At 41.6% G+C, this 20,991-nt stretch overlaps 1 protein-coding gene and 1 pseudogene across 8 annotated transcripts; one reads left to right on the top strand and one right to left on the bottom strand.

Annotated features, from left to right (window-relative positions):
• Positions 1-2,427, top strand: part of LOC129848575 (TRAF3-interacting JNK-activating modulator-like) — an 18,713-nt pseudogene extending 16,286 nt beyond the window's left edge.
• LOC129848487 (interferon regulatory factor 6-like) lies at positions 1,898-20,877 on the bottom strand. Of its 8 annotated transcripts, XM_055915685.1 has the most exons (13): positions 20,791-20,877; positions 20,496-20,532; positions 20,145-20,244; positions 19,888-19,992; positions 16,770-16,853; positions 16,538-16,614; positions 8,454-8,651; positions 8,068-8,263; positions 6,923-7,015; positions 6,426-6,662; positions 5,868-6,260; positions 5,004-5,122; positions 1,898-4,854 (listed from the first exon to the last, which is right to left on the bottom strand). In XM_055915685.1, the coding sequence occupies exons 5-13, from the start codon at positions 16,837-16,839 to the stop codon at positions 4,618-4,620; spliced, it is 1,620 nt and encodes a 539-aa protein (XP_055771660.1). In that variant the 5' UTR covers positions 16,840-16,853; positions 19,888-19,992; positions 20,145-20,244; positions 20,496-20,532; positions 20,791-20,877; the 3' UTR covers positions 1,898-4,617. The 8 variants fall into 8 exon arrangements, with proteins under 8 accessions (XP_055771660.1, XP_055771653.1, XP_055771652.1 ...); XM_055915678.1 differs by lacking the exon at positions 20,791-20,877 and having other exon boundaries at positions 20,496-20,582; XM_055915677.1 differs by lacking the exons at positions 20,145-20,244; positions 20,791-20,877 and having other exon boundaries at positions 17,005-19,992; positions 20,496-20,581.
• Positions 20,878-20,991: the final 114 nt, after the last annotated feature.

Genomic DNA, 20,991 nt, shown 5'->3' with positions numbered 1-20,991 from the left:
ATAAGGGAAGATATTAAATTATCTTGTGCTCATCTAATAACTACTCCTCTAGATCAGTGGTACCCAAACTGTGGGATGCGCCAAGAGGGGTCGGGAGGGGGCGGCGCACCCCCACCCCCACAAAAAAACAATGTTGTAATAGCAGAATGCACAAGGTGCAATTTTGAAATTTGGTAGTGCATCATCAGTTTTCCTCTTGTCATTTTATAACCCATGTCAGCTAATGTTTTTTAGCCCACAGATTATGTTACAATGTTTGAGTCACTCAAATATCACATAAATACACATTAGACATGGCAAAATGTATAGAATTGCAAGAGAATTAGCTTTAAAATTGCTAAATGTTCTCTGCACCTCATAACAAAATATGTAGAATTGCAGGAAATAAGCTTTAAAACCTGGAAAAACATTAATTGTGCCCATGGAAATAGACGTGGGGGGCGCGGGATATTCCCATTGGCTGATTGAAAATGTTTGGGAACCCCTGCTCTAGATGATTCATCATGGGTGAATTTATAAACTATTTGGAGTTTTTACAGGAACTTGAAAAAGTGTTATGGTGATGACAAATGTTCACAAACACTGTGTTTTTACGTAATAAATATTACAGTTTAATGTTACTATAGTTAAAACTACTATATAATAGTTTAATATTAAAGTTTAAAAAAAAAAAATTATGATTTATGGACACACTTTTTGTGTTTTATTCAAATAAGCTGGGTTTCTCTAAAGTAAAATTGTATAAAATTACACGAGAATTGAATCCAGACACATTTCGGTAATGATAATTTGGAGTGAAAATTTACAAAATTTAGGCGAAAATGTACCATATATTTAAAATAAGACACTGCGCCATAAACTAGGCATCTTAGTCTTTAGAATGTTAGTTGATTTTTGCAGATGCATCATTGTTTTGTAACTCAATTTGCTACTGACATGGTTAAAACTGGTTTCATGAGAATCCCCCACGCACGCACACACACAGCACTGACCTGTTGTTAGAGTGACATAAGATATCTACATACAGTACCATCATGTATTTCCCTGTGCATCCATCCAGGGAGTGATAGGACAGGAGGCCACTCTGAAGAGCCAGCTGCTGCAGCACCAACACACTGAGGCTGAGCTCCACCTCAACATCAGCCTTCTAGAGCACAACCTGCACACCTGCAGGACACAAGACACATGGAGACAGCAGCAGGAAGACACCAAGAAACAGCAGGAGATTGTCAAAGGACGGCAACAGGACTCCATAGGTGTAGTATATTACACACCCCCTCGCAGAAAAAAACAGTTGGATTGTGTTACTGTAGTAGTAGGTAAAGGAGTTTCAACTTCTATTTTAACCATGATATTTATTGGTCTATAAATGTGTTAAACTCATCACTAGAGCATCCCTTAGATGAGCAGTTTCATCCAGCTATGTCACACAACAGCAACATGAAGCAAAGCATGATGGAAACCAACATCCATAGGAGAGGTCCGAATATGTCTACAATTCACTTTCTCATCTTAGTCATGTCAAACCCAGAGCACCATCATAGCATTTATGTAAATGTTTGTCCCCACTGTCTTCATGCTGTATGTCTCCAACATGTTTATTGGCTCTGCTTGATTTTAGTCCTATTTTATCTTGATACTGATGGAATCTTTCTTTTTTTCCAACAAGAGACGCTGTTGTCCCTGGTTTATCCTGCTGTCTCTATTCCTGGTAGTCACGGTGGCAGCCATTTTGACGTTGTTATTGGCCGATATCCCCACAAGAAGGAAACAGCTGTGAGACCTTTACCAAGTACTACAAGAACGCACAGAAAAGTATCTCTATGACATTACCTCAGCATTGCTATAGGCCCATATGACAAGACCTGGGAACTGGACAACAGTCTGAAGAACTTGCTCTGAGGGTTTTGGGAAATATGTTTATTGCATTTTACTTTAATGTTTTCTGTATAGCTCAGTCAACATTATAGCGAAGGATATTTATCATCCATTGAAAATGTAATCTTGAAGTAAATATGTATTTCTAATGCATTTTATGGTTACTGCATCATGTTCATGCATGCAGTGAGGGAAAAAAGTATTTGATCCCCTGCTGATTTTGTACATTTGCCCACTGACAAAGCAATGATCAGTCTATAATTTTTATGGTAGGTTTAGGTGTCTTTTATACAGGTGTCTTTTATACAGGTAACGAGCTGAGATTAGGAGCACTCCCTTTAAGAGTGTGCTCCTAATCTCAGTTTGTCACCTGTATAAAAGACACCTGTCCACAGAAGCAATCAATCAATCAGATTCCAAACTCTCCACCATGGCCAAGACCAAAGAGCTCTCCAAGGATGTCAGGGACAAGATTGTAGACCTACACAAGGCTGGAATGGGCTACAAGACCATCGCCAAGCAGCTTGGTGAGAAGGTGACAACAGTTGGTGCGATTATTCGCAAATGGAAGAAACACAAAACTGTCAATCTCCCTCGGCCTGGGGCTCCATGCAAGATCTCACCTCGTGGAGTTGCAGTGATCATGAGAACGGTGAGGAATCAGCCCAGAACTACACGGGAGGATCTTGTCAATGATCTCAAGGCAGCTGGGACCATAGTCACCAAAATGGAGCTCTTTGGCATCAACTCAACTCGCCGTGTTTGGAGGAGGAATGCTGCCTATGACCCCAAGAACTCCATCCCCACCGTCAAACATGGAGATGGAAACATTATGCTTTGGGGGTGTTTTTCTGCTAAGGAGACAGGACAACTTCACCACATCAAAGGGATGATGGACAGGGCCATGTACTGTCAAATCTTGGGTGAGAACCTCCTTCCCTCAGCCAGGGCATTGAAAATGGGTCATGGATGGGTATTCCAGCATGACAATGACCCAAAACACACGGCAAAGGCAACAAAGGAGTGGCTCAAGAAGAAGCACATTAAGGTCCTGGAGTGGCCTAGCCAGTCTCCAGACCTTAATCCCATAGAAAATCTGTGGAGGGAGCTGAAGGTTCGAGTTGCCAAACGTCAGCCTCGAAACCTCAATGACTTGGAGAAGATCTGCAAAAAGGAGTGGGACAAAATCCCTCCTGAGATGTGTGCAAACTTGGTGGCCAACTGACCTCTGTGATTTCCAACAAGGGTTGCGCCACCAAGTACTAAGTCATGTTTTGCAGAGGGGTCAAATACTTATTTCCCTCATTAAAATGCAAATCAATTTATCACATTTTTGACATGCGTTTTTCTGGATTTTTGTTGTTGTTATTCTGTCTCTCACTGTTCAAATAAACCTACCATTAAAATTATAGACTGATCATTTCTTTATCAGTGGGCAAACGTACAAAATCAGCAGGGGATCAAATACTTTTTTCCCTCACTGTACGTGTTTCATCCTTTCATAATAATCAAATACATATGGCCTCAGTATAGTTGACACACAACCACATTTATAACTAGACAGTAAAACTGACATAAAATACCAGTGAATAAAACACTTGCAGGTATAACTTTTTGTCAATTTGAATTAAACCCCTTTTCATTACTGAATATATTTCATTGCTGATTCGCTTCATAATTTTTCAAAAATAAAATAAAAAGATCACTTGCCTAGTTATGGGCATTTTTCAAAAAATAAAATACAAATCATTAGAACAATAAAAGTTATTGAAAAATGAAATTCTATCTAAGCATTAAGCTCCATTTACTCCCAAAAGTGCAGCGACACCACTTATACTAATTTCATGGACCAAAACAAATGGTTTAAATGCCATAAAATTATAAATGGAGGCTATATATGGTGATAAGGTCTATCAGAAAATAAACAATCCATTTGGTTCACCGAATCATCTACCTTTACCTGATCTTAGTATTAGCATAAACAAACAAGTAAAGGGTATAGGATACTGTTCAAATATCTTGCAGGAACAGTTAGAATGGATCTCAGCAGTCATGATGAGATACAAATGTATAATAACCAATAAAAAGGAAAGATAACTATTAAAGTGTGTATCATAAAAGTTCACATAATGGATTAACCACTTGCATGTTGTTTCTCCAAAAGAAAAAATATATATAAATATCTAGCTTTAGCACTCAAACATATACTTCATGGGTTAAAAAAAAAAGGTAGTAGACAAAATGACATGAACAACAAGGACCAGGACACAGCTTGATCACTGACTGGTATTGTGTAACATGGGGTCAAGGGTTATGCCTGTAACTCATTGACTATGTTCAATGTTGCCTTGCAGCTGACAGGACTTTTGCTCATAATGCCATCCAATGCTCCTCTAGTTCTGTCCATATTGAGGCCACAGGGCTTTACAACTGCAGACAGACACTATCACACCATGTTTTACTGCCTGCCACAGTAGTAGTTAGCAGCATTTACCACAATATATACATGGCTCCTCTCAGAGAACATAATAGCAAAAGAACAGAAAAAGGCTCAATTGAAGCAATCCCTCTCCCTTTTCCTATTCGGATTAACACGCCTCTATAAAACATAAGTACTAGCTTGCTGACTACAGGTCCCCACATGACCCAGCAGTAGAGGCAGCAGTAAGGAGACCGTGTCCAGACAGAGCTGTGTATGAGACTGACTGGCCTGGTAGGGCCATGGTGGACTGGGTAGCTTCACTGGGCGTGCAGGGCCTGGGGCAGGCTCGTGCCAGCCCCCAGGGGCAGAGCCTGAGGCCAGCCCTCCTGGCCCTGGTGGGTCTGCAGCAGGCGGTACAGCTGCTTCAGGTGGGTAACGATGTTGTCCTTGATGTCCGGGATGGAGATCTGCAGGCGCACGCTGCCGCTGTCGAAGGAGCGCATGCAGTCACCTGAGAACATCTCAGTGATCATACGTGCTACCACAGGGATGATCTGCAGGGGAGCAGAGGGCCAAAAACGAGTCAGTTACAGTGAAGGAACTCAACAGCAAAACACAAATTTGAAAATAATGAAAAAAAATGTTTCATTAACTTTATATGAATCATTACATGAAACATCTTGATACAAAGAAGGTCTCATACCTGCACCATGATAAGCTTCCTCTCCCTGGGTCTGCTGTCAGGCCACTCCTCTCCAAAGCACAGGTTGATGTCGAACTGAGGAAGACTGGCCGACTGGCCCCTCTGATGGGCTATTACACCTGCACACATCAAACAAACAATCACAATCATATCAGTCTCACAGCATAGACCGAGGGTATAAAACATTAAGAACACCTTCCTAATATTGAGTTGCATCCCCTTTTGCCCTCAGAACAGCCTCAATTCGTCAGGGCATGGACTCTACAAGGTGTTGAAAGTGTTCCACAGGGATGCTGGCCCTTGTTGACTCCAATGCGTCCCACAGTTGTGTCAAGTTGGCTGGATGTCCTTTGGGTGGTGGACCATTCTTGATACACACAGGAAACTGTTGAGCATGAAAAAGCCAGCAACGTTGCAGTTCTTGACACACTCTAACCAGTGTGCCTGGCACCTAATACCATACCCTGTTCAAAGGCACTTAAATATTTTGTCTTGCCCATTTACCCTCTAAATGACACACATACACAATCATTGTCTCAATTGTCTCAAGGCTTAAAAATACTTCTTTAATCTGTCTCCTCCCCTTCATCTACACTGATTGACGTGGTTTTAACAAGTGACATCAATAAGGCTTCATAGCTTTCATCTGGTAAGTCTGTCAGGGAAAGAACAGGTGTTCCTAATGTTTTGTACACTCAGTGCATGCCCTATTATCACACTACCTCCTAAGGGCCCAGCCTAATGGAATATATAAATATCGATAAGCAAGAAGCTTTGAGAAGAGTGGTATAAAACATTGTTGCTGTAGGAAGGTTAGAGTCTATCTATGCTAAAATGGTCAGTAGGATCGGAGTCAGTACTTACCGCTGAGAAACGACTCCAGACAGAACAGCTTAACCTTCCTCTGCCTCTCTATGAGGTTGGGTGCATTGGGGTTGGGTGCACAGGGGCCTGACCAGTACACCTTGCACTGGCAGAGGCGGACGGCATAGATGTCATGGCCACTGACCTCCAGGATGAGGCCTCGGTCCATGACGTCCAGCAGGCGGTTGGTGAAGACCCTCTGCTTGTCGTTGGCGATGTGCTCGGTAGAGGGGAACCTCAGCTGCTCCAGGCTGATAGGGCCAAACAGCTCCTCCTGGTTGACCATGGGGCCCAGGTCCCCGTAAAACAGCCTGCAGCCCTGGGGATTACTGACGGTCATGGCTGGACACACCTCCTTACCCCGGTACTGGAACTGCACCTCCAGGTCTGTCACTGAGGGAGAAAGAGAGAGAGACAAAGAAACACAAGAAGATTCAATAAGAGAGGTACTCTCATTACTAATGAACTATTGGTAAACTCCTGTAATACTATATACAATCAATGTATGCAGTCCTATATTTATCTAATGAAGGAGTTTGTGTGTAGTAGTGTACTCACTGGGCAAGGAGCTGATCCACATCTCTGGGGAGGCGAACATCATGTCAGGCATGTGAGGGGAAGGCATGTCAAGTGGAGGAGGGGGCGCCATCTCCTCAGGGGTGGGCTGCATCTCCACATCCAAAGGCTCCTCTTTTGGCCACAGCTTAACCTCCTCTTTGGGCCACACTTTAACTGATGGGCGGTGGAGGGGCGATACTGACCCCGGAGGAGACCACATTAGAGTGGGGCTGGTGCCTGGTCGTTACAGGGGAAAACAAAGCATGATTAGATGACATGACAAAAACAATACAGGGATATTGATATCAAAACAGGGGGTAAGTCAGACAAAAGGGCACTAGGCAGTTGTTTTGGGACCAGGCAAACTGGAAAACATTATCTGGATGCTAGATCTGAACTGTTGTGTGGTTTAGGACAAATGACATGGTAAACATCACAGAAAAACAGTATTAGTGAGGGACAAATGAGAGAGATAAGCGATAATTGACATGACTAACCATTGGATGTTGGATAAGGAGGAAGGGGCTCTGGAGTATCTGGTTCATCTTCATCACAGTCATTCGGCGTCCAGGACCCAGAGTCTGAGGATCCTGATGTGAGAGAGATGAAGAGAAAATGAAAAGAGAGCAAGCGATTCCAAATCCCAAACTAAGCTTATTGCTGCTACCATTGGCCCTCATTGTAAATAATATGTTGCTCTTAACTGACTTGCCTAGTTAAATAACATGTTTTTAAAAAATGCATAAAATTGACTAAGATCATTGTTGTTAAACTGTACTTTCAAAAAAAAGTAAAGTCAATTAAAGTCAAAATTTTGGACACAACTACTCATTCAAAGGTTTTTCTTTATTATTTTCTACATTGTAGAATAATAGTGAAGACATTAAAAGTATGAAATAACACATATGGAATCATGTAGTAACCAAAAAAAGTGTTAAACAAATCAAAATCTATTTTATATTTGAGATTCTTCAAAGTAGCCACCCTTTGCATTCTATCAAGGAGCTTCATGATGTAGCAGAGGTAACTTTGCGACTTCCTTTCTTGTGGCGGTCCTCATGAGAGCCAGTTTCACCATAGGGCTTGATGGTTTTTGCTACTGCACTTGAAGAAACTTTCAAAAGTTCTTGACATTTTCCGTATTGACTGACCTTCATGTCTTAAAGTAATGATGGACTGTCGTTTTTCTTTGCTTATTTGTGCTGTTCTAGCCATAATATGGACTTGGTCTTTTACCAAATAGGGCTATCTTCTGTATAACAACCAAACCTTGTCACAACACAACTGATTGGCTCAAACGCATTAAGAAGGAAATAAATTCCAGAAACAAACTTTTAAGAAGTCACACCTGTTAATTGAAATGCATTCCAGGTGACTACCTCATGAAGCTGGTTGAGAGAATGCCAAAAGTGTGCAAAGCTGTCATCAAGGCAAAAGGGTGGCTACTTTGAAGAATGTCAAATATAAAATATATTTTGATTTGTTTAACACTTTTTAGGTTACTACATGATTCCATATGTGTTATTTCATAGTTTTGATGTTTTCACTATTATTCTACAATGTATAAAATAGTATAAATATGAGTAGGTGTGTCCAAACTTTTGACTGGTACTGTATTTGTATGTCATCCATGGACATTTACCTGGGTTACTGAGGGGCTGTGGGATGTCACAGACATCGTAGATCTTCAGGGGGTTCATGGGGACTTCTTTGGTGCCATCGTAGACAAGGTTGAACTCTCTGCTCTTGTTGAGGGCACAGCGGAGCTGGGCTTTCCACTTGGCAGGGTCAGGGTCATCAATACCCTCCTGGAACTTTCCCGTCTCCACTGCCCAGGCCTGATACAAGGAGAGAAGGGACAGATGAAGAATACATTTTTAAGTCATATTTTACTTTTTTATTTTATTCTGAGCAGTAGATCTCAGCCTGCATTTTGACTCAGAAAGTGATCTCAGCTCAGAAAAGTTTGGTGACCACTGACCTACATGTATTGTTTCACAAGCTGTAACAGATATCTGCTTTACTAACCTTAAAGATGGTGTTCTCTTCCTCATGCTGGGGGGTGTGACGCGTAGCGTGTTTCCAGGGAACCCTGAAGCGCTTGTTGTCCCGATCGATCCACACCAGACCTGGGTAGAGCCCACTGTCCACCTGGGCCACTAGCCAGGGCTTGAGCCGAACACGCCGCGGGGTCACCGCCATGCTTACAGTCTGGGGAGGGGGCCACTATGGGAGGGTTAGATATCTACTATCCATATGGTATACTTCTATGGATATCCTGACCAAGATATTTCAAAACGTAAACAGTTCTAATAAAAGCAATGCACTAAGAAAACAGTGAGCTGTATGGGCATGATGTAGCTGGCACATCTTGATTGAGGCAGGCACGCACATGATGACCAAGATTACATGGCTGTCAAGATTCCAAACAGACTTGGGCCACTAAGTACATAATTATGGTTGGTTTTATGATACACCTGGTGTATCTGCAGGACATGTTTCACAGGTCTGTTGAGTATGGAAATAAAGCCATGTCCAATGTTGCTACATTAATTTACCCCAAAATCATAACCATAAAATGACATGTTCCCCACCAAGCAATGACTTTACTGACTTTTGTTGTGATAAACCTTTGACTTTTGTTGATGCTTAGTTGCAACCAACCCCTCGCTCGCTCTTACTGTAAATTTGAGCAACATATGAAAGACCAGTAAATAGGCTACTTTTCACGGATAAATTGTTAGTAATGATTTCTAATAACCACCTAGTTACGATTTTTAAACTATTTCAAGGTTGCAAAGTAACTAAATGTAGGCGACCGCTGCGAAACGTACCTGCAGTTGAATGTGACCAGGAAGTAGGCTACTTTCTATCCGGGAGAAAGTAGAACCTCAATCAATTTCAGGGAAATATTATTCTCCAAAACGTTGGAATTTGTATGTCCTTAGCAACCCAGGTAAAAGTAGACTGTATGACTCACGTATACTTCTTATCATGCGAGAACAATTCTGATAATCTTGTCCCCATCAGTTCAGGCCACCCCTTTTCGACTCCCTTCCCGAAACTCAGGTAGAGCTGTGACGTCACAGACGTTTCATTCTTGGCACCCGGCACACCTTTCCAGCTTGTGAAAAACCCCCAGCTTACTTTCGGTGAAGCCTTCTTGTGACCATGATGACCAAATGACCCACAATATTTGTTAGAATAATAAATAAATATTAATAAATTAGCCATATAAAAACCATGAAGACTATTATGCTGTAAAATGATGTAATTATGTTTGTTTTCATAAGCAATTTGAAATAAGCAGTTTGGAGCGCAGTCAGTCATTTTATTATAGCCTAATTAAAATGTTAATTTAGCACACGCTGTGCGTCTTTACGCATTTACACTGTCATTGTAACAAGTACATTATGATAATTTCTACTATACATACTTGTTAATGGTGCAGTCACACCCAGAAACTGCCCACGGGCCTTTTCCCAATGTGTGCGTGCGAGAACTCTTCACCGCACGAGGCGCTCTTGTCTTGAGGACTTCCCTGAAGTTTCCCAGATTCCTTACGTGTGCATTTATTTATAGGCCAGTGAGATCAGATAGCCCAAGTGTGTGTGTGTGTGTGTGAGAGAGAGTTTTCAAGATTAAGGATTTAAGACTGATTGTCAATTGAAAATTCAACTGAAAAGGCATTATTAACAAAGAACACATTTTGCCATTCAATTGAAAAGTGTTATTTACTTTATTCAAATATGTAAAGTCTATATAATACACTTTTTTTTGGTATTTTGCAATTTAGCTTTAGATGTCATTACAGTGGTCTCAACCAATGACTGATAGGATACATTTCTTCATATTTCAGGGTAGGTGGCAGGTTTGGGACATCCCATGTTTTTGATGTTGCTCTGCACAGTCTCAAAGCTCCTGTCTCTCTGTAAGGCATTGAAATGTCCAAACAAGGAACAGATTGTTCAGGGCCAAAACATTTCACTGACATCATAGGCAATTGAGGTGGGCCGCCAAACCACGTCTATTGTGTACTTTAGAATTTGAGATGGTGATACAGAAAGGGGAAAGAAATACAAGTGTAATCTCACCGAAAAACAGGGGCAAAGTGAAGCACAGGAACCAAATATTGGATTGTGTTTCTATTAAGAAATAGGCTACTTAAAAACATGAAAACCATCTATAGACTATGCAAACACATTTTATCTAGATTAATGATGAAGTCAAGTCACTGAAGCCACTCACACAGTATGTCTGTTTAATTTCAGAGGTAGAATCAGAGAATACCTCATGAATGCAATCACTCCAGACAACAGAATTGTACAAACAGATGTATCATACACACATATGATATGCTTGTTCATAGACAAAATGTAATATTAGTTATTTACTTCTGATTGGTAAAGCAGTGCTACACATACTAACCATCTATACAAGCAAGTGCACTTCAATTGGACATGGATGAGTACCCCACTTTTACAAAAGTTGTGGTGACAACTGAGGAAGTCATTACTGTATGCAACATTTGGATACGCCCATGTAGGATAACGGGTTCAGCTCATGAAACAGACAAAAATGTTCAAATATACTAATATGATTGGTATACATTTTGGTTATCCCTCGCTCTCTCTGGGCCAAGTTTTCAACATTGCAAGAAGGCCTACAGAAAGAGCCAGACCTCTAATACGTTACTTTACTTGCTGTAGGTGATCTTTGTCTAATCAATGGATCCTTTCTCTCAATTCAATTAAAGAGCTTTATTGGCATGGGAAACATGTCTACATTGCCAAAGCAAGTGAAATAAACAATACCTTTTTTTACAGTAAACATTACACTTACAAAAGTTCCAAAAGAATAAAGACATCTAAAATGTCATAGTATGTCTATATACAGTGTTGTAATGATATGCAAATAGTTAAAGTACAAAAGGGAAAATAAATAAACATCTCTCTCTCTCGTTAATACTTGACATAAGTCTGGATGCCTCCATGAACTCCTCCAGGGACAGCTCACCTGACAGACACACACACCTTATTGATAGTCACATTGACCATTTCTACATGAAAGTCATGAAAAGTAAACACTGTAGCACTAATACAATGTGGAACCTGTACATTGAGGCGAGGAATCTTACCATCTCCATTGATGTCGATCTTGTCAAACACCATGTTGGTAAAGTCCTCGGCTGACTTCTCATACTTTACTTCATTGATGGCACGGATGGACTAGTATGGAAGCAGGATACTCACAAAAAAATGTAACACCTTTTTACAAAAAGGCTCCAAAACATTTATCAATGGCTAACAGGTTCATATGTACTGTATATGGCAACATGTATGTCTTTAACATTATATAATATACTCTAGTCAAGTTAAAATAGTTGTGCTAAAGACGGAGGCTTGCTCGGCTGGTGCTAGCACATGTGCAGATCAAATGCACCGCTAGAACGCCGATTAAGGTGTTTACATGTTCTAAAAATTCTGAAGATTGCTCAGAAAACCAGCTGTTTTAATCGGCCTATGCTTACTTCAATTTTTATCTTACGCCGATTAAGATCAGCAGAGTAAGGTGTTGACATGACTATTGCAAAATCTGCCTATTGCCATAATCAGTTTAATATCAAAGTATTTGTCTGCATGTCAACATACTCAATGTGTCAGTTGAGTTTGGCTCCTTACATCCATACATTTTTGGGGATTGTGAATGGATTTTCCCTAATATATTCTGATATCCATAGAACACAGGTATTGTCACCTGTATGTGTCCAAGGAATGTACTCAAGCATTGGCAAGATGGTGATCCCTGGATTTCCTTTCAGGTGGGATATACCTGGGCTGAGTCCATCGGAGGGAACTGGTTCAAACAGACGCCTCCTTGACAGGCTGGGGAGCAGTATTGTGGGGGAGGGCGGCCAGTGGGACATGGAGCCCCAGCTGGTCCAAACTCCACATTAACATGCTGGAGTTGAGATCAGTTCAACTAACTCTGTTCAACTTTCTCCCACAACTGGGGGACAAACATTGTGCTGGATCAGACAGACAGCACCACAGTGGTAGAGTACATAAACCACCAAGGGGTTCTGGGTTCCATCCACCTCCACCAGATGGCACATATCCTTCTGTTATGTCTACAGAATCTGGCCTCAATAAGAGTTGTACACCTCCCAGGGATTCTGAACACATTACGGTGGACATACTGTCCAAGGAAGGCCCTCCGGAAGGGGAGTGGCGACTACATCCCAGAATAGTGAGTTGCATGTGGGGAATCTTTGGGGAAGCGGAGGTGGATCTGTTTGGCTCAGAGAGGAACCCACAGTGCCCCCTCTGGTTCTTGATATCCAACCCCCCCCGGACCACTCAGTGTAGAAGCCTTTGCCCACGAGTGGCTGAGAAAGAGGCTATATGCCTTCCCCCCCGATCCCGCTGATTCCAGCAACTTTGGACAGAATCAGGGAAGCGAGCCACATGGTCCTTCTGATTGCCCCGAGATGGCCGAGACGCCACAAGATCAGCACAATACTGTCACTCCTAGCGGGAACAGCATTGGAACTACCTCGGAGGCCGGGCCTATTGTCACAGGCGGAGGGCACATTGTGGCATCCGAATCCCTCCGCCTGCAGCTGTGGGCCTGGCTGCTGAACAGCGAAAATGGTCTAGTTTAGATCTTAAGCCCTCTGTTGTTAACATCTTACAGAGTGCCAGGGCCCCCTCCACCACGTCAACCTATGACACGAGGTGACGTGTTCTGCCAGCGGTGTGCGGAGCAGGGGGTTGCACCAGAATCTTGCGGCATAAGATCTTTGTTCCAGTTCTTTAGGTCTTTGTTTGATACTGGCAGGGCTGCATATACATAAGGTATATGTAGCAGCCATTTCAGCATGTCATGATGAAGAGCAGGATGGGCCGCTTGGCAGCCACCCGCTCATGGCCGGGTTTCTTAAGGGAGTCCGTTGATTACACCCCTCAAGAGCACCCTCAGTTCCCAAATGTGATTTGAATCTGGTTCTTGGAGTACTATCCAGACCTCCCTTCCAACCAATAGACTTGAAACATCTCTCTCAAGACAGCGTTTCTGGTGGCCATCGCCTCTACCAAGAGGGTTGGCGAGCTCCATGCTTTGCCTGTTAGTAATGAATGTTATCATTTAGGGCCGGGTAAGGCGAGCGTTACCCTGCGTCCTAATCCCGCCTTCCTACCAAAGGTCCTGCGAACAGGGAAATGGTGCCAACAGCCTTATCCACCTCCATGCCTTCTGGGGCTCATGTTGATGTACGCGTCCTGTGAGATCCCTAAACGAGTACGTGGAGCGGACTCAGGTGATCCATTACTCTGACTTAAATGTAAATGATCAGCTGTTTGTGTGCTTTGGAGATACAGGGAAAGCCTCTCTCAAAGTGGATTGTAGACAATATCCTTCAAGTTGTAGTTTTGCAAACCGTTGCTATAGTTCAGGTATTGCATTACCTGTAATCAGCATTTTAAATAACAATAACAAAACTATTAACTCGCTAGCCAGCTTGCATGCTCTCTGCTTTCCCACTCTGCTCTCCAACTTAAGCCACCCTCCCGTTAGTTCCTTGAACCAACATTTCTTAGCACTACCATAACATACTTGATTGATTACATATGTCCTGAGACCTAAACTAAGTAAGAGATTGTTTACTGTGTCATGATATTGAGAATCAAACTGAATAATAGCAAAATTTTGCCACATAAATTTCCCCTTTCTTTTCTATAAGTGTGTTTGATGCTGCACTGGACTGAATCAAGGAGCTAGAGCCCCAAGTCCAACAGCTCTCTGTTCACCATCTCCAGCTCCAAAGATTCTGTGCACCCAATGAGGACGTCAGGTTCTATACCCGGTTCCACTCAGAGGTCTTGATGGTGTTCTGGGAGTCCATTGCGCCCTCTGCCTCCAGGTTAATATAGGCCCAGAAGGCTGGAATGGGAAGTACAACACCAAGCCCCAACAGAAAGCTCCCACTCATTGACAAGTTTTTGCTTTACTGCTGTCGAGTAGCAGCTGGGCTGAAGGAGAAGGTGTTGGCGTACATCTTTGGTGTGTGTCCCTACAGTGAGCTACGTTAAAATAACCTGGACCAACTACCTATATCTTGTCTTGGGCTCTGTGTCCAGGAAGCAGGTGCAGGCTACCATGCCTGACAAGTTCAAGGTGTTCTGTTCAGAGGTCAGAGTTATCATGGACTGCACAGAGCTGAGATGTGCCAACCTCTCCTCTCTGACATTACAGTCGGAGACTTTTTCATCTTACAAAAACCACACCACCTTCATTAAGGGCCTGATTTGGATTGCACCAAGCTTTTCACTGGATCCATCTCTGATCAGGAGATCACGTGTCTCTCTGGAATCCTCAAGCTGTTTGAGCCTGGTGATGGATGCACGGCAGACAAGGGGTACATCATAGATAGGATGCTGTCAGATGTGGGGGCAACACTCATCCTTCCCTCAATCAAAAGAGCAACTGCTAACATGGAAGGACACCGAGTGAACGCAAGCCATTTCACGTCTGGGAGTGCTAGTGGAAAGAGCCATTAGGAGGGTGAAGAGGTACCATATCTGGGACATGATTCTCCCAATCATTCTGGAAGGCTCTGTCAATCAACTGTGGACGAACGGCTGCTTAATGAACTACCAGGGCCCTCTGGATCTCAAGGCTGATAAGCAAGTGTGAAAACATGATCAAGCAAGGCAAGGCACAATACAAATCAATGATTGATTGAAGTTCAATTAATTAGGTCATTATAAATAACAGCTTTATACCTACGTGTACATGTTTTTTTGTGTGATTATTATAAATTGATCTATTAGACAAGATATGAATTTGGGATAATTTGTATATTGGATATGTATTGATAAATCTTTTTTATGAATAAGATGGGTGTTTTGGGATTTATTGTTTGCATAATGCATTAATCTATTAGAGAACATCCTTTTTTAATTTGAAGATTTTAATTTATTCTATTGCAATGTTGCTTACATTTACATTTTAGTCATTTAGCAGATGCTCTTATCCAGAGTGACTTCCAGTAGTGAGTGCATACATTTCCGTACTTTCACGTCGTACTGGTCCCGTGGGAATCAAACCCACAATCCTAGCATTGCAAATGTCATATTCAACCAACTGAGCCACACGGGATAGACAAACATCACACAATTAATTCATTAAAACAATTTACTCTACATACAATTTTGATTAGTTAAATACATTACATGTACATTTCCTTGGGCAACAATGTTACAGTGGCCTGCCAAGTGGGATTGGCTCACCTGCTACACTACATCTTAAAGTACACATCCATGTAGGTGTAGAAGTAAAGTTTATCTCATCTCTGCTATCAAAGCATCATCTCTCAACTCTCTCTACTGTAATATCACTTCAAGTGCTTGTAACAAAGTCGCATCAATCTAAACTGGTTACAGCCAGTTGGCCCTGGACTTGCCAGTGATATTTGTGGCTGTGATTGAGCTTGGCCAGGCCATTGACAAAGTTAATGTGCTTCGCATCAGTTACACTCAACATCAGGGCACTTGATCTTGGCAAGTCCGAAGGGTGGCACTGCAGAAGGGTCATAAACTTTCCCATCAGGGCATGCCCCAAGATGGGGTGCATCTGGGTTCACAACGAAACCACGAGGTTAGACCGAGACATTAAACAATTCAGAGTAGTTCTATAGAACCTCTGGCTCAAGCCCCTTTCTCATAGTTTCGTTTTGCCGCTCACCTTTAAGCGTTCTCATGGCTAGGCCATGGCGAGATGACAGCCCACGCACGTGGCATGCCTCACTAAACCGGGTAGCAGTCACACGTGGTTTCATAATTTCTTCCATAGTGGACGGGCACACTGCTCGACTGTGCCATTCGCAATAGCAGATGACAATGATAGTGACACCTTTAAGCTCTCCATGTGGTAAAACTGAGTGCAAGTAGGGAGAAAGTTTAAATTACCGTTTCTTTTACTGGGAGTTGGGGGAAAGCAGGAGCAATTGAATGCTTTAGAATCTCTGGTGACAGTAAGGGGACACTGACATGACAGCACTGGACCAAATTTAGAGAGTCAACCAGAGTAATTTCTTCCAATCAATGCAATACCTTGGCAATGGCAGGCTGTGGTCTCATGCTCCTCAAACTTGGTCCAGCAGACAGCACTGTCATGTCAGGAAGGGTCCCTGAAACACAAAAAAAGAAACATAGACAAGAAATGAATGTTAGCCAAGATTGTAAAACTTTAGCTCAATAAATTTAAACACGAGTGAAGGCAACGTGTGAGCGTAATGGGGACAGCCTGGGGATGCCAACTTGTTTAAAGACAATTGTAACTCACCAGGGATTGCTTGGTAAAGAGTGGATTTTATGCCACTCCTGCCTGATGTCCTTGGCTTCCTCACAAGCATTTCATCAGTGGGCTCTGGTCCAAAAAATTATAAAGAAAGATTCAGGATGAATGTAGAATGACGTGCAGTAATATGAGTTTACAAAAATGCTAAATGTGTCTTCTCTATGACAATATGAAAAATGATCTCAATTTCAAAACTTGGCCTGTGCCACGACTGCAGTACCCCTGTGCAAGGCAATGGTGGCGGCACGGTCTTCAACCCCATTGTGGTGTATTGTGCAGTCTGGAAGAGTAGAGGCACCAGATTGCACAAAGCTCTCCTAGCTGCACATGAACAGAAGTGGTTTACGATGAGGAGTTCCTTGGGTGCTTGCAATGTAGTGAAAAAAATGTATCACATAGTTGTTCAAGAACAGTGTATGACATCTGCAGCAGCAAGGTCATGGTTCCTTCTCTTCAATTCTCACATTAAAACGGAACTGACCAACTGTAATAAAAGTTTACTATACTACATTTTAATGTTATCCAGCTTCAGATCAGTAATAACAAAGTAACTAGGCCTACTGCATGTCCAGGGACATGAGAACTGACACGAGTTTGATTATTTTGAACATATGAACAAAATACAGGTAAACTGCATCCGCAGCAACACTAAGCACTACTGTTTATAATGGGGCTCCTCATTCTTCCTCATTGACCTGTGACACCTTGCCCTTACTACCACTGCCTCCTGGTCTACTATGTTTGACACTGCACATTCACAGGAACAGAGCAAGAAAGAAGAATGTTGACAACAATCAATTGATGTATACTAGTAAGTTACCATTGCTACTCTTAACGTTACTGAGATTTGTCTAGCTAGAAACAAATAATGGATTACAGTGGCTGGACAAATAGTTAACGTTAATTAGTTAGCTAGCTAATAAGTGTGACAAATATAGAGGCCTTGCAGTTGACGTATGACGCCTCCTGGTGGCCATGTTGCATTAATTCTTCTGACAAATACAGCCGTGTGGATACCCCAAAACTACACGATAACAGCAAAATTGTTTTAATTCTATCTATCGGTCATTTTCCGTGGAGTATTTGGCTGCTCTAACAAGGCAGGAAAGACAACGGGGTAAAAATATGTTTACAGATTCCCCCCAATCATGAAACACCACAGGTGATATGAGAAGACTAAAGAACTGTCAGAAAAGAAGAAGAAACAAGTTTGCCAGTCAAGACCTGAACCCAGACAGCTGTCAGTACAGGGTCTGCTACGATCATTTCATCACTGCTAAGTCAAGTCTGATCGAGTTCGAGTTTAGTTTAGCTGTTATGCTAACCAGGTGTTGACAACAACAGTAAATTAACCAACGTTTGCATGTGTCACGAGATTATATATATTTTTTTACCATAGAAATGGATTGCATGCCTATCATCGCATGTGCAGACAAATGTAAGGCTACTATTCCTAATGTGATGAGTACATTGGATAGTGATAGTTTAGGCTATTAATAAGCATGTAATGGCATAAGCTATATCAGAGATGTTTCTTTGCTTTGCACAGGAAAAATGTGGCCTTTGATAAACATTTAATGCAAATCTACTATACTTTATATGACCGGAGACATTAACAGATGCTTTCTTTTAATACGATAGTAGCCTAGGCCTACTCTACTGACACTGACAACAGATCAATAAAAACAACCTTCCCTTGAATGCAACCAATCTAGGCTGAAAAGTGGACCTGGCTAGAAGGGATCCAGTTTGTGTTAAATTAAGATCAAAGTCTTTCTGGGGGTGCATTTTAGCTAACCCTAACCCTTTTCCGAACCTAATTCTCCTAACCAGCAAAGTTAATTCTCCTAACCTGCTGTGTAAATTCTACTGCTACGAAATGTCAAATATTACTTAATTTGACAAAAGCTGGATCCCTTCTAGCCATGACCATGAAAATGGGAGACGCAAATTGTACAATATGACGTCCATATAGCCTGGAGGACATTATTGTCCAAAAAACTCCAGTGGTTATCATATATTCACATAATAACCAAATGATAATTTGTTGAACATTTTATTCATAAGAGGGAAAATATATGGACATAGGACAAAGGCCTCAATGGGATAGGACAACCTGCTGTGTTGACTATTGGTTGTTCCAGCCCAACAATAGATTTCATCTTTATATGACACTAAAACACCTGAATGAATTAAACACAACCAAACACTTAAGTGCCCTGATGGTACAGGTGACCTGAAGAAGTGACATTTAACATCAGGAGTGCTTTTCATTTGTTTATGTACTACTGTAGGTTCACCAGCTGACCTATCAAGACACCCATGTCGACTGGAATCCCACTGTGAAAATGAGCAATGCTACAGAAGCATCAGCTTCTACTTCTACTACTTCATCCTTTTCCAGAAATGAAAAGGAGGCATCCCTCAGTTTTACAAGATGGTTGTCATATGCTGTGCTTTGGACTATCTGAATGATTATGTTGTGCCATTTGAGTGCAGCACCTTGTCGTCATGACAAAGGTGCCCCCTTAAACCGTATATATAAAATGTAATTTGGAACGTGTGAACAACTATTGCTTATGATATGGTAAACATACTGTACTGTAAATTGGCTATATTGTTGTATGGGTGAAATTAAAATTATGTTGTAATCTCTGCTTTGCCTAGCCTCATTGAATAAAAAGTAGTTTTTATAGCCCAACTATTTTATTTATTTTACAATTTAAACACATTTAGCATAGACAATGTAATTGTTGTGGTAGTCTTAGGCAAACCATCTTCATTAACACCGCCAAGTGCCACTCAGACCTGGTAGAAATGTATCTGACATTGAACTTGGTGGTAGTAGTTGCGTTTATGTTTTAAGATAATGATCCCATAATTTCCTGCTTCCAGATATTTCACCACCTAGATTACAAGGGTTGGATTTGCACTGAACTATTTCATGTCAGCACAAGGCATGTACAAAATCCAGTATATTAATTTGCCCCAAATACATTGTCTACTGGTATTGTTTTTACAGGGTTGGCCTGCTCCAGTTGTAAAAGGTTTATACATTGTGTGTGACTTTTAAACTGTATTTCTGTTCACAAAATATGCTTACATAGGTACACTTATAATCCATGGTATACAAGGATGTACCCTTATTCTCTCGGGACAGTCATTGGGACCTCTTCATCTGCAGACAGGGTTTAACATCTCTCTGTATCTGAGGACAGAAAACATCAAAGAAACAGGCTACATTATACTCTACTTAGAAAACACAGAATATTATGTTGCTATATATCTCTGTCCTTATAGTTTTTCTCGCTAGGGACTGTAACTGGAGAATATTTTCAAAATGTCCTCCCACAAAGGTACCTGTCCTATCCAGAGTAGCCTACTCTCCCTTCTCCGACAGCTGGAACTGCTAGCGAATCCTTTCACCCTCTTCCATTGGTTGTTACTGTTAGTTAGGTATCTAGCCACAAATGCATTTAGAGTTACAACGATAAATACTCAAGATAGCTGGCTAACTAGATAATATGAAGATAGCAAGCTGGTGATATTTAATTAACTATACAGTGTGTAAAGTTAGCTAACTAGACGAACATTACATAGCAGCTCATTTTAGTTAGCCTGAGGCAGCACACTAAGTTTCTGTATAGCTAGCAAGCTAGCTAGTTAATAATACATATTTTTTTAAATAATTTTCAAAATATATTTACTTACTAGAATAGGTTCTCCCACTGCCTCCGTTTTCTGGGTCCTTAGAAAAATGAATTACTATAATGGTAAATGTTTCCACATTTTCCAGTGGTAGCAAAACCCTGCCAGCCATGTGAACAGTTGAAGGGCTTCCAACAGACTGACTTTGGTCTTCCAACATGGCGTCTAATGCAGTTGCTAGGTGATTTGTGATGCAAAAGCAAGCCCTCAATAAGTAACGTTAGCTCTAACCAATTTGGTAATGTCTTAGCTACTGTTAGCTTGCTAGCTAAACTGGTCGCTTCAAGTACTAACTTACATTGATAGTTGAATATATATTGTTTGTGGAAGAACTTGTATCCTTATCAAGTTTAGATCTCTTCATCTGGGAATGTTCGTAAACGATATCACTCATGGCAAATTGTGCAGTGACTGGGTAAACTCGATGTTCGAATTTCGAGACTACAGACGACAACCGGATATCGTCATACACCCCTTGGCGTGGGAGGACGTTTTCTAT

This window comes from Salvelinus fontinalis, chromosome 3 (assembly GCF_029448725.1).
Source record: "Salvelinus fontinalis isolate EN_2023a chromosome 3, ASM2944872v1, whole genome shotgun sequence".
Classification (NCBI taxonomy): Eukaryota; Metazoa; Chordata; class Actinopteri; order Salmoniformes; family Salmonidae; genus Salvelinus; species Salvelinus fontinalis.
The sequence above is the reverse complement of the archived record's forward strand: the minus strand, read 5'-3'. Positions and strand labels throughout refer to the sequence as shown.